At 35.6% G+C, this 13,619-nt stretch overlaps 1 protein-coding gene across 2 annotated transcripts in view; it reads left to right on the top strand.

Moving 5' to 3' along the window:
* Positions 1-13,619, top strand: part of SEPTIN7 (septin 7) — a 102,718-nt gene that overhangs the window by 48,375 nt on the left and 40,724 nt on the right. For both annotated transcript variants that reach the window (XM_058445737.1, XM_032758325.2), the window contains exon 3: positions 12,427-12,533. In XM_058445737.1, the coding sequence (XP_058301720.1) occupies positions 12,427-12,533 (107 nt within the window). The remainder of the gene's footprint in view (positions 1-12,426; positions 12,534-13,619) is intronic.

Genomic DNA, 13,619 nt, shown 5'->3' with positions numbered 1-13,619 from the left:
TGACAAGATTTCAGCAAAGTCTCAGGATACAAAATCAATGTACAAAAATCACAAGCATTCTTGTACACCACTCACAAACAAACAGAGCCAAATCATGAGTGAACTCCCATTCACAATTGCTTCAAAGAGAATAAAATACTTAGGAATCCAACTTACAAGGGATGTGAAGGACCTCTTCAAGGAGAACTACAAACCACTGCTCAATGAAATAAGAGAGGATACAAACAAATGGAAGAACATTCCATGCTCATGGGTTGGAAGAATCAATACTATGAAAATGGCCATACTGCCCAAGGTAATTTATAGATTCAATGCCATCCCCATCAAGCTACCGATGACTTTCTTCACAGAATTGGAAAAAACTACTTTAAAGTTCATATGGAACCAAAAAAGAGCCCGCATCACCAAGTCAATCCTAAGCCAAAAGAACAAAGCTGGAGGCATCATGCTACCTGACTTCAAACTATACTACAAGGCTACAGTAACCAAAACAGCATGGTACTGGTACCACAACAGAGACATAGATCAATGGAACAGAACAGAGCCCTCAGAAATAATGATGCATATCCACAACTATCTGATCTTTGACAGACCTGACAAAAACAAGAAATGGGGAAAGCATTCCCTATTTAATAAATGGTGCTGGGAAAACTGGCTAGCCATATGTAGAAAGCTGAAACTGGATCCCTTCCTTACACCTTATACAAAAATTAATTCATGATGGATTGAAGACTTACATGTTAGACCTAAAACCATAAAAACCCTAGAAGAAAACCTAGGCAAAACCATTCAGGACATAGGCATGGGCAAGGACTTCATGTCTAAAACACCAAAAGCAATGGCGACAAAAGCCAAAATTGACAAATGGGATCTAATTAAACTAAAGAGCTTCTGCACAACAAAAGAAACTACCATCAGAGTGAACAGGCAACCTACAAAATGGGAGAAAATTTTTGCAACCTACTCATCTGACAAAGGGCTAATATCCAGAATCTACAATGAACTCAAACAAATTTACAAGAAAAAAACAACCCCATCAAAATGTGGGTGAAGGACATGAACAGACACTTCTCAAAAGAAGACATTTATGCAGCCAAAATACACATGAAAAAATGCTCATCATCACTGGCCATCAGAGAAATGCAAATCAAAACCACAATGAGATACCATCTCACACCAGTTAGAATGGCCATCATTAAAAAGTCAGGAAACAAGAGGTGCTGGAGAGGATGTGGAGAAATAGAAACACTTTTACACTGTTGGTGGGACTGTAAACTAGTTCAACCATTGTGGAAGTCAGTGTGGCGATTCCTCAGGGATCTAGAACTAGAAATACCATTTGACCCAGCCATCCCATTACTGGGTATGTACCCAAAGGACTATAAATCATGCTGCTATAAAGACACATGCACATGTATGTTTATTGCAGCACTATTCACAATAGCAAAGACTTGGAACCAACCCAAATGTCCAACAACGATAGACTGGATTAAGAAAATGTGGCAGATATACACCATGGAATACTATGCAGCCATAAAAAAGGATGAGTTCATGCCCTTTGTAGGGACATGGATGAAACTGGAAACCATCATTCTGAGTAAACTATCCCAAGGACAAAAAACCAAACACTGCATGTTCTCACTCATAGGTGGGAATTGAACAATGAGAACTCATGGACACAGGAAGGGGAATGTCACACTCCAGGGACTGTTGTGGGGTTGGGGGAGCGGGGAGGGACAGCATTAGGAGATATACCTAATGCTAAATGACGAGTTAATGGGTGCAGCAAACCAACATGGCACATGGATACATATGTAACAAACCTGCACATGGTGCACATGTACCCTAAAACCTCAAGTATAATAATAAAAAATAAATAAAAATAATAAAAAATAAATAAAGGCTATGGAACTTAGTTTCTCTCTTCTTCTTCTTCTAAATTTTTAATTGCTTTATCCTTTACTTTTCCATTTGAAACTCATTGTGGTTAGTGCAGTAAAATCAGTGGCCCTGGTGCTCAAGCATGTAATCCCAGCCCTTTGGGAGGCCGAGGTGGGAGGATTGCTTGAATCCAGGTGTTTGAGACCAGCCTGGGCAACATAGTGAGACCTCATCTCTTAAAAAAATATTAGCTTGACATGGTGGCATGCACCTGTAGTCTCAGCTACTCGGTAGGCTAAGGTGGGAGGATGACTTGAGCCCAGCAGGCAGAAGTTACAGTAAGCCATGATTGTGCCTCTCACTTCAACCTGCGTGACAGAGTGAGACTCTCCCCTGGCGGGGGGAGAGAGAGAAAGTGGGCCAGGACATAGAGGTCAAGAAGCATGTTCCTTTCGCCTGCTCAGAGTCTGGGAAGTATAGTATGATTAAGGACATGAGATTTGCCATTCAGATTGAGCTGTAGCTCTGCTACTTGATAGAGATATTTGTCATTGGCAAGTTACTTGCAGAGGTTTTGTTTACTTAGCTGTAAAATTGTGTAAAGAATCTTATGTAGAGTTTTGTGATTATTGAAGTCATTGAATGCATGTAAAGTGCCTAGCTCAATGTCTTTCTTACAGTTATTGAATAAAAATATTAAGTGTTATTTTTAATGAAGATACTGGTAAAATATCCCGTGTCAGATATGGTCCAACCTGGTTAACCAGATTAGGAAGGTAGTTGGGAATTTTGGGACAGAGTCTTTAATGGATAAATGAGAGTGGGTATTTAGAAAGGCAGTAGAACATACTGCCTGGTATCAAATACTGACATTACCGCTTATTAACTGTTTGGCACTAGTAAGTTATTTCACTTTTGTTTCTGTTTTTTCACCTTAAAATGGCATTGATAATTATGCAGATTGAGTGTCCCTAATCCAAAAATCTGAAATCTCAAATACTCCAAAGTTTGAAACTTTGAGTGCTGACATGATGCTCAAAGGAAATGCTCATTGAACCAGTTTTTGGATTTTGGATTTTCAGATTAGGGATGCTGAACTGATGAGCAATGCAAATATTCTAAAATTTGAAAAAGCCCCAAATCCAACACGCTTCTGCTCCCAAACATTTTGGATAAGTGATACACAACCTGTAGCATCTATCTCATGGTATTATAAAGGTTAAAGTCAATGCTTGTAAAATACTGGCACACAGAAGTATTTATAACTTACTGGCTGTCACTGTCATTATTTTTGATGCATAGTGGTATCAGTGCTAGAGGATTTGGGGATTCAAAATTTGAAAAATGCCCCCCAGGGGACATCTGTCAACATCTGGAAGCATTTTTGGTTGCCACAGCTGGGGAGGAGGGATGCTAACTGGCTTCTAATGCGTAAAGGCCAGGGATGCTGCAATGAACAAGACACTCCTCACAATAAAGAATTACCCAACCCAAAATGTCAGTAGTGCCAAGATTGAGAATTCCTGTAGTACAGCTGTCTGGAGCTGTAGTTGCCAGCATCTGCAGTAACCTGTGCCTGATGCCTGCCTCTCATTTACTCTGTAGTCTCTTACTGGACTCAATACTCATTTTTCTCTTTACTTTTATCCCAGTACTCCCAATCATTATATTTGCAGGCAGCCTGTTCTCAGGCATTCTTGACTTCTTTGTAGTATAACATATTATCAGCCCCTTTAAATATTAAAAGTTAAAATTAAATATTATATAATTTATGGTTCTTATAGAAAAACTGATAAAGAAGAAAAATTTAAATGTTTCATAACCTTTCCCATCTAGAAATAAACACTATTAGAAAGTTGGTATATTCCCTTTTATTATTACCCTCCCCTTAGCTTCCCAAAGAAAGAAAAGCTTATAAAATATGCATTTTATTTTTTAAAAACTAAATTCTAAAGATATTTAGTAAAAAGCAAGTTTCCTTTTTTCTCTCACCTTCATTTCCAGTCCTGTCTCTAGAGATAAGCATTAAATTGGTGCAAGTCTTTTGGCATTTTTTATACTTTTATATACACCAGGCATTCCTATGTCAATTTTTCTGTGTGTGTAAACAGTACCATGCTATAAGTACTGTTCTGTGAATGTTTTTTCCCTATCACTGAATATACTGTATATACTATATATATATATACACACACACACTGAATATTCCTGTCAGTATATTCTTAGCAATTATGTAGTATTCTATAATATCTTTATCATGATTTATACAGTCAGCTATTAATGAAGATGGATGTTCGTAGTTACAAACAGTGCTTAGGTTCCTTGGATTTCTAGGCACACATATAAATGCTTCTGTAATGTACATTTCTGGAAGTGAAATCCTGGGTCAAAAGGCATGTAGATTTAAATTTTGATAGATTACCAAATTATTCTTCAGAAAAGCTGTACCAGTTTACAGTTTCACCAAGAACCATCCTGATGGTTGACTTACTTTCTTTAGGCTTATTTTAAGCATGAGTTTTTCTCCAAATACTTTAGTCAGATCTCTTAGATTTTTATGTGTAATACTCATTTTGTTTGTATTTGAGTAATTTTCACATAGGAAGAGTTAAGGAGAGATATTTAGGTAGATGGATTGTGTTATTTTTTATTAATTTTTAATTTCACTACAGAGAATTCAGAGAATATGATCTGTAGGTTCCAGCATTGATTTATTTTTCTGTGTAGCCTTACATAGGATCACCTTATTTAAGTATTCCATAGGTTTCAAAAATATGTTTATTCTTTGGGTAGAAATTTGTGTATATATATTTGACAATTAAGCATATTATTTAAATCATTTTTATTTTTTAAGCGCTTGATTTATCCATATCCAAAAGACCTGTTAGTCTTTTAATGTGGAATTTGCCAACTTCCTATTGTTTCCAAGTTTTTGCCTTAAGTGTTTTTAACATTTTGTTATTTATATTCTTACCTCTGTCATGTCAAACTTTCATGTGTTTCTAATTTCCTTAAATGAATCACAGAAATAATATAACTACTTATTGAGCACTTAATGTGTACCAGGCACTGTGCTTAGATTTCACGTATATTACCTAATTTAGTCCTCATAGTTCATACTCTTATACTAATTTGATAATGTAAGAAAACAGAAAATGCAAGTATCTTGCTCACTGTAATTATGGAATTATAATAATGGAATTATCCAGTCTGTATTCTTTTTAGATTGGCTTCTTTCACTCACCAGTGTACATTGGTCCATGTCTTTTCATGGCTTGGTAGCTAATTTCTTTTTGGTGCTGAGTGATATTCCGTTTTCTGGATGTACCACAGTGTATTTATCCATTCAACTACCGAAGGACATTGTGGTTGCTTCCACGTCTTGGCAATTATAAATAAAACTGCTGCAAATACCTGTGTGCAAGACTTTGTGTGGATATAAGTTTTTAACTTAGCTGGGTAAACATCAAGAAGGGCAATTGCTGGATCATTGCCTTGTGTCCTCACTGCTCTTAAAGATCAGATCTGTTCAGCTTTTTACTTCTTAGAATGGAGTGGCAACTTCCAAGCTCCTTATGTACAGAACCAGAAAAAGCAGACTGAGTTCTCAACTACTTTTTGATACCCATTTTTTCTGCCTCCTTACCCTGAATGAAACTTGGCTCTTTAAGGATCATTTCCCCTATGGCATATAACTCAAGGGGGAGCTTTTGTTTCACCTCATGAGCCTCCAGGTGTGGGGAGATGGTCTTGGTTACTTTCCTTATTTCTCATAGAGGTTTGTGTTAAAGCTTTCTGTTTCTTTGGGATCTTCCAGTTTATAAGGAAATAGAAATCACTTTAGTTCAGAATAAATTCTTCTGAAAATTAAATATAAGGTTCTCAATTATAGGAAAAAACAATTAAGGTCTCTTTGATTTGGCTTTTCTAATTGAATTCAATTCCAGGGGAAGAAGTGTTTTGATGTTCCTGCTTCCTTGATTCTAAGATAAGATCTACTCTGAAACATATAATCAGCTTTTATTTGAGGGAGGTAAATAGTACAGTCAATTACATTTTGATTATGAGACATTTGTTTTTAGAAATATTGGGGGGCAAAATTGTGTCTTAGAATTCAGGAAATCGAACACTTATCAATCTGTTATGAAAGGTTTGCTTTGCCCAGAGCCAACTTAAAAAGAAAACTACAACTAACATAGAAATAACTCAAGAATAAATGTGGAAATGAGAACTAGAGAAACACATTACACAGGAGCAATGTTGAATTGGAATCAGAAAATATCTTTTTCTTGGCCAAATGATACCCTTTATTGTTTGCAGTGTTTACTTTGATAGAGATCACCCAGTTAGTGTAGCTATGGTTCACACTGTAATTGATCTTAAAAAAATAGGAAACCTAATCATTTATCTTTAAATTGCAGTTTTCCCACACATTTGATACGTTTTTAAACTTTCATAACCGTGGGTCAAGTTTCTTGAAATACAAAACAGCTTGGTTAAAATGCCACTTGGGAATTGAATTAGAAAGCTTTGGTCCATGATTTCAGTGTAAGTAGTCTAGGAATTGATGGAAGTTAATTTATTATTTATATATCCCCTGATATGTTAAATATCTCATAGCCGAGTTCAGGGTATACAGCGTATTATTTTACATAGTCAATGTTAAGGATTTAAAAGATAAAGAAAAAAATCCAATGGGAAAAGATATTATCTTAACTGAAAGCATAATTAGGTATTTGCTAATTTTTAAAGAGTATTAAAAAAGCAGAAACAATTTAGAAATTTGATAGTAGATAGTAGTATGAGGTGTACATACTGTTTAGAATGAAGGGAGAAACCTTCATCACTGTTTCCAAAAAGGGAAGTTACTCAAAAAAAGGGGGAGTGGGGTGGTGGCAAATAGTCCAGTCCTTAACTAAGAAAACCATGAACCACTTTTACTTCTTTTTTTTTTTTTTTTGAGACAGTCTTGCTCTGTCACCCAGGCTGGAGTGCAGTGGTGTGATCTTGGCTCACTGCAGCCTCTTCCTCCTGGTTCAAGCAGTTCTCTTGCTTCAGCCACCTGAGTAGCTGGGATTACAGGCATGTGCCACCAGGACAGGGTAATGTTTTTGTATTTTTAATAGAGACAGGGTTTTGCCATGTTGCCCAGGCCTGTCTTGAACTCATGAGCTGAAGTGATCCCTCCGCCTCGGCCTCCCAAAATTCTGAAATTACAGGCATTAGCCACCACGCCCAGCCCCCACTTTTATTTCTGATTTTAGTAATTTGAGTCTGTCTCTTTTATTCTCAATCTAGTTTATGGTTTGTCAATTTTGTTTATTCTTTTGAAGAACTAACGGTTTTGCTGATTTCTGTTCTTTTTCTGAGACAGAGTCTAGCTCTGTCGCCAGGCTGGAGTGCAGTGGTGCAATCTTGGCTCACTGCAACCTCCGCCTCCCGGGTTCAAGCAATTCTCCTGCCTAAGCCTCCCGAGTAGCTGGGATTACAGGCATGCCCTGCCACGCCCAACTAATTTTTGTATTTTTAGTAGAGACGTGGTTTCACCATGTTGGCCAGGATGGTCTCAATCTCCTGACCTCATGATCCGCCCACCTCAGCCTCCCAAAGTGCTGGGATTACAGGCATGAGCCACTGCACCTGGCAGACTTCTGTTCTTTTTTTTTTTTGAGACAGAGTTTCACTCCTGTTGCCCAGGCTGGAGTGCCATGGCATGATCTCGGCTCACTGCAGCCTCCACCTCCTGGGTTCAAGTGATTCTTCTGCCTCAGCCTCCCAAGTAGCTGAGATTACAGGCATGCGCCACCACACCCAGCTAATTTTGTATTTTTAGTAGAGACGGGGTTTCACCATGTCGGTCAGGCTGGTCTTGAACTCCTGACCTCAGGTGATCCACCCTCCTCAGCCTCCCAAAATGCTGGGATTACAGGCGTGAGCCACCATGCCCGGCCCAATTTCTATTCTTAAAATCTCTTTTATTTATCTCTGCTCTAATCTTTATTTTTTCTTGTTTTTGCTAGCTTTGAGTTTAGTTTGCTGTTCTTTTTCTAGTTCCTTATGGTGTAAACATAGGTTGTTGATTTAAAATCTTCATTTTTATGTAAGTGTTTACAACTATAAATTTCCTTCTTAGCCCTGCTTTTTCTGCATTCCATAAGTTTTGGCATGTTGGGTTTTTATTTTTATTTTGTCTCAGGGTATATTCTAATTTCCCTTGTGATTTCTTTGATTCATTGGTTGATAAGAATATGTTGTTTGATTTCCAAATATTTGTCAGTTTTCCTAGTTTCCTTTTATTACTGATTTTTAGTTTTGTTTTATTATGATGGGAAAAAATACTTTGCTTGATTTCAATTCTTTAAAATTTATTAAGACTTGTTTCTTTTAGTCATTCCTGAAAAATGTTTTACATGCCCTTGAGAAAAATGTGTAGACTGCTGTTGTTAGATGCAGTGTTTTGTCTATGTCTGTTAGCTTCAGTTGATTTACAATTTTCTCCATATCCTCTGTTTCCTTGTTTATTTTCTGTCTAGTTGTTCTGTCCATTATTGAAACTGGAGTATTGAAGTCTCCAACTATTATTATAGAACTGTCTGTTTCTCCCATTAATTCTACCAATGTTTGCTTTACATAATTTAAAGTTCCGATGTTTGGTGTATATATATGTTTTAATTGTTACATTATCTTGGCAAAGTGACCCATTTATCAACATTTGAAGTCCTTTATCTTTGATAATAGTTTTTGACTTGAGACTATTTTGTCTGATATTAGTGTGGCTTCTCTACCTTTCTGGTTACTATTTGCATGAAATATCTTTTTCCAACCTTTTACTTTGAACCTGTGTGTTTTCTTAGATCTACAGTGTGTCTTTTACAGATATGCAGTTGGGTCATGTCATTTTATCTATTATGACGTTCTGTGACTTTAATTGGGGGAGTTTAATCAATTTACATATAAATACTAGTAAGGAAGAACTAACTTGCCATTTTGTTTTCTGTATGTCTTTCAGCTGTTTTGTCCTTCATTTCTTCCATTACTGCCTTTGTTTGTGTTTACTTGATTTTTTTTAGTGACACAATTTGATTCCCTTCTCTTTTTTTTTGGTATATTTTATAGAAATTTTCTTTGGTTATTATAGGGATAATATATAATATCCTAAAGTTATTACAGTCTAATTTTTTATACCAGTTTAACTTAAATCACATTGAACAACTACACGTCCACTGCTCTGTCCCTCTTTTATGTTATTGATGTCGTAAATTACATTATTATACATTATGTGCCTATTAACACAGATTCATGATTTTTTAATGCATTTGCCTTTAAAAACTCATAGAAAATATGAGGTGAACTTGCAAACCAAAATTATAATAATACTGGTTTTTATATTTGCCCTTGCATTTACCTTTACGGGATCTTTATATCTTTATATTGCTTTGAGTTACTGTCTATAGAATCCTTCTATTTCAACCTGAAGGACTACCTTCAGTATTTCTAATACATGTGTAGTGATAATGAACCTCCCTCAGGTTTTGTTTATTGGCGAATGTCTTTATTTCTACCTCATTTTTAATGGTCAGTTTTGCCAGATACAGAATTTGCATTTGACAGTTATTTTCTTGTAGCACTTTAAATGTATCATTGCACTGCCTTCAGGCCTCCAAGGTTTCTGCCAAAAAGTTGGCTTATAGTCTTATTTGAGGATTCTGTCTATGCAGTGAGTCGCTTCTCTTTTGCCACTTTCAAGATTCTGTCTTGGCTTTTGACAGTTTGATTGTAATCGTGTTGGTATTGTGGGTTTTTCTTATTTGGAGTTTGTTGAGATCCTTGGATTTGTAGATTCATCAGTTTCATCACCTTTGGGAAGTTTTTTCCTTCATGTAATCTCTGTGTTCATTTCTCTTCCTCTGAAACATCCATTAGGTATATATTGGTCCAGTTGATTTGTTTCATAATCTCTTGGGCTCTGTTTAATTTTCTTCTTTCTTTTGTCTTTCTGCTCAGATTTGATATTTCAATTGTCTTCAGATTTGCTGGGTTTTTTTCTTTTGCCTACTCAGTTCTGCTATTAAATCTATATAGTGAAGTTTTCAATTATTGTATTTTTCAGCTCTACAGTTTCTGTTTTTATAATTTCTCTCTATTGATATTCTCATTTTGCTTATTATTTTCCTGTTTTCCATTCATTTTGGTTCATTTTTTTTCTTTAGCTCTTTGGGCATAGTTCAGACAGCTGCTTTAAAGTCTGTCTAATAAATCTAATATCTGTATTTCTTCAGGAATGGTTTCTGGAAATTTTTATTCCTTGGAATGTGCTGTGTTTTCCTATACCTTGTTGCATGCCTTGTGATGTTTTTTGAAAACTGAGTATTTGAAAGAGTCACCTCTCTCCGTTGCACACTGGCTGTGTACTACTGGGGCATTTCTCTGCTGATTAGTTGAGCATGCCCTTAACCTAGTGATCACCCCAAGGTGAAAGCTTAAGGTCTTCTTTTCTGAGCATTTGTGTTGCCTAGGCCTGGGGGTCGTTTTCTCAATTCCTCCTGTATGCATGGCTGCTTTTGAATGTCTTAATTTCCCAAAGAGTCTCACCTGGATACTCAGATGGTCTATTGTATCTACCCACTGTAATCTTATGCCCCAAACATCTATTGTGTCCCCTTGCAGCTTTCATAAATGGTGCCCATTGCTTCTCTCACCCAGTGAGGTCCCAGTTAGGCAAAACAGGAATCAGTTCTTCTGGCAGACCAGAGAGGTTAAAATGTTACAAGTTAGGTCTGCACTCTTCCTGCTCATTTGAAGGGAATGAATTGGGAATGGGTTTGCTGCCTCCTTGAGACCCAGATAAACTGCAGAAGGGGTGGGACAAGATCACAGAAAAATGTCACAAAAGTTTTGCATATTTTTTTCTTAATTGGGCATTTGCTTTGTTCTGTAGACCTTTGACTGTTTTTCACAGATCCTATAAGGTTAATTCAACTAGTATCTGGTTGTTTTTGGTGTTTCTGTGAGGGAATGAGGCTTTGAGCTTTTTAATTTGCCGTTTTGCTGATGCCACTCAATAATACTTTTTAAATTATGAAAATAATAGAATCATATTGAAGGAAGTTTACAGCACCCAGAAGTATAACAAACTAAGAAAAATCATCCGTATTGTACTATCCCCAGAGCAGCCACTATTTACATTTTAGTGTGTTACCTTTCAAACTTTTATTTTTCTTCCTCTCTCTTTTCCCTTTGTCCTCTGTCGTCTTGTTCCCCCACTCCTCACCACAAATAAAAAGGGGAAAAAAACTAAAAAAAAACTCTAAACATAATTTATTGAGTACAGTGTTAATTTTTTAATTAGCATACTTTTGTTTTTAATTTCCCAAAACATTATTGTATATACTAAAATTTTCATTTATATTTCCAAAAGGAAATATTGTAGATATTTCTGATAACATCCAAATGCTTGGATTTTATTCCAGTCTTTCTGCTTTCAAGGTATAAGAGTTAAGAAAGAATCGAGTGTGGCCAACCCATGTTACTTTCCTGTGACTTAGACATTTTTGGCATTTTTACATCTAGTAAAAATTGGCATGCTCTCAGTCAAAGGGGTAAGCCCAGACCATGTGGAAAGGATCTTATCTCTTTTGAGAGCTAATATAAAAAGAATTCCTCCTAGACATAAAAATATTGTGACATCAGTTACTTAGGCTAAACATGCCTATTATTCTGAGTGAATTATTGACAATAAATACTTTAACTCTGTGCCATGTTAATTATCATAATATGGTTTATAATTTATTTTAACCTTAGGTTATGTATACCTTGAAGGCATTTATATTTTCGTATACTTGTAATAGTTACTATACACTAGACTCTGTATATTAGACTAGACATGGAGAGTCAAAAAAGAGTACGTGATCAGAGTAAAAATCATGCCCTAGCTTCCTTCATGTCTACCTCCTACCTCGAGTAGAAGCAATATAAAAAGTAATTACCTAAGACTTTTTGGATTCTGGTTTGGGAGAAGCACCCTTATATTTAGGCTGATGGGTGGCTGAATTAGAAAGTATTTTTTGTGATTTAGAATTTTATACAGAGATGTTCATTGTGATTAATTATTCTTTGTATTAGCAGATTTTTGCTTTTTATAGTTGCATGATTTCTTGTTTTGGTCATTCATTATTGTCTATTAGTAAAGAAAAACTTTATTTCACTCAAGCAGTGACATATAATCCAACTTGGATTTTTTAATAATGACATTTTTCTTTGGGAATACATTACTGTTAAAAATGTAGATTATTAGATACATTATTTTTAATGAATATAAGTGGTATAATTAGAAGACTGAAAAGAATCCTTGGAAACATGAGTCTAATTTGATAGCTAAGCAACTGAGGACAAGATACTTACTCTCTGTAGCATATTTTCTAATGTCATTTCATTGTCTCACCAAGAAGTACTTGCATAAAGCAAGTTCGATTATAGCATCTGTTGAATATTTAAGATTGGGTAAAGTAGGTGAGTTTAACAGATATTTTCCCTTATTTCTTTTAGGTGAATCTGGATTGGGAAAGTCAACATTAATCAACTCATTATTCCTCACAGATTTGTATTCTCCAGAGTATCCAGGTCCTTCTCATAGAATTAAAAAGACTGTACAGGTATGGATATTAGTATTGCTAATTGATAAGCTGGAATAATATTAATACACACAAAGCACATGTTGTAACTTTTATTATGCTTCCTTAGAGGTAAGATGCAAATTTGCCCTTAGCCAGTGTAAGATGGTAAATATGACTACATAAAATTAAAAAAAAAAAAAAAAAGTACAGTTCATCAGAAGAATTATCTTGACTAGAACTTCCCATATTTGTCTAGAGGACTCTCCTAGAGATGACACTGTGACATAGTAACCAATTCCCCTGGAGTTGTGCTATCTAGTATGGTAGTCATTTGCCACATGTTTAAATAAATTAAAATTAGTTAAATTAAAAATGCAATTTCTCATTTGCTCCAGATACATTTCAAGTGCTCAACAGCCCATTTGGCAAGTGGCTGCCATTTTTTGCAGCACATATATGAAGATTTTCATCATTGCAGAAAATTGCATTGGATAGTGTAGAGAAAACATGATTTATAGAAAAGCTATTGTTATTTAAATGTAGTGTTCTATATTAGTCAGTGGGATAATACCATATCATAGTCGAATGGCAATAGCAATTCTGTAAGACTCCCAAGGTATATGTGATCTAATTTACTAGTTCTCAGTCTTTGCTATGCATTCCAACCCTCGGTATCCTGTTAAATTTAGTTCTTCTAGTAGGTCTGAGATGGGCTGCAATTTCTACATTTCTAACAAGATCACAGGTGATGCTGATGCTGCTGGATGGTTGATCATACTTCATAGAGCAAGGGGCTAGATTCTAGATATGCACTTTTTATTAAATAGTACAGCAGCCTGTAGCCACATGTGGCTATTAATCTTTGAAATGTAGGTGGTCTGAACTGTGATGTTCTGCAAATATAAAATATACCACAGATGTCTAAGACTGAGCATGGAAAAAAAAATCTCAGTAATTTTTTATATTGACTGTATACTGCAGTGATAATATTTTGGATGTATCAGGTTAAATAAAATTGATTGATTTCGCCTTTTTCCTATTTTAAAAGTGGCTACTAAGAAAATTATAAATTATATGATTGACATGGTATTTTTATTTGGCAGCACTGCTCTAAACTGTTGATTA

Source organism: Hylobates moloch, unplaced genomic scaffold (genome assembly GCF_009828535.3).
Source record: "Hylobates moloch isolate HMO894 unplaced genomic scaffold, HMol_V3 SCAFFOLD_1, whole genome shotgun sequence".
In the NCBI taxonomy this organism is placed as follows: Eukaryota; Metazoa; Chordata; class Mammalia; order Primates; family Hylobatidae; genus Hylobates; species Hylobates moloch.
Note: the sequence above shows the minus strand (reverse complement) of the source record. Positions and strands in the feature narration are given on the sequence as shown.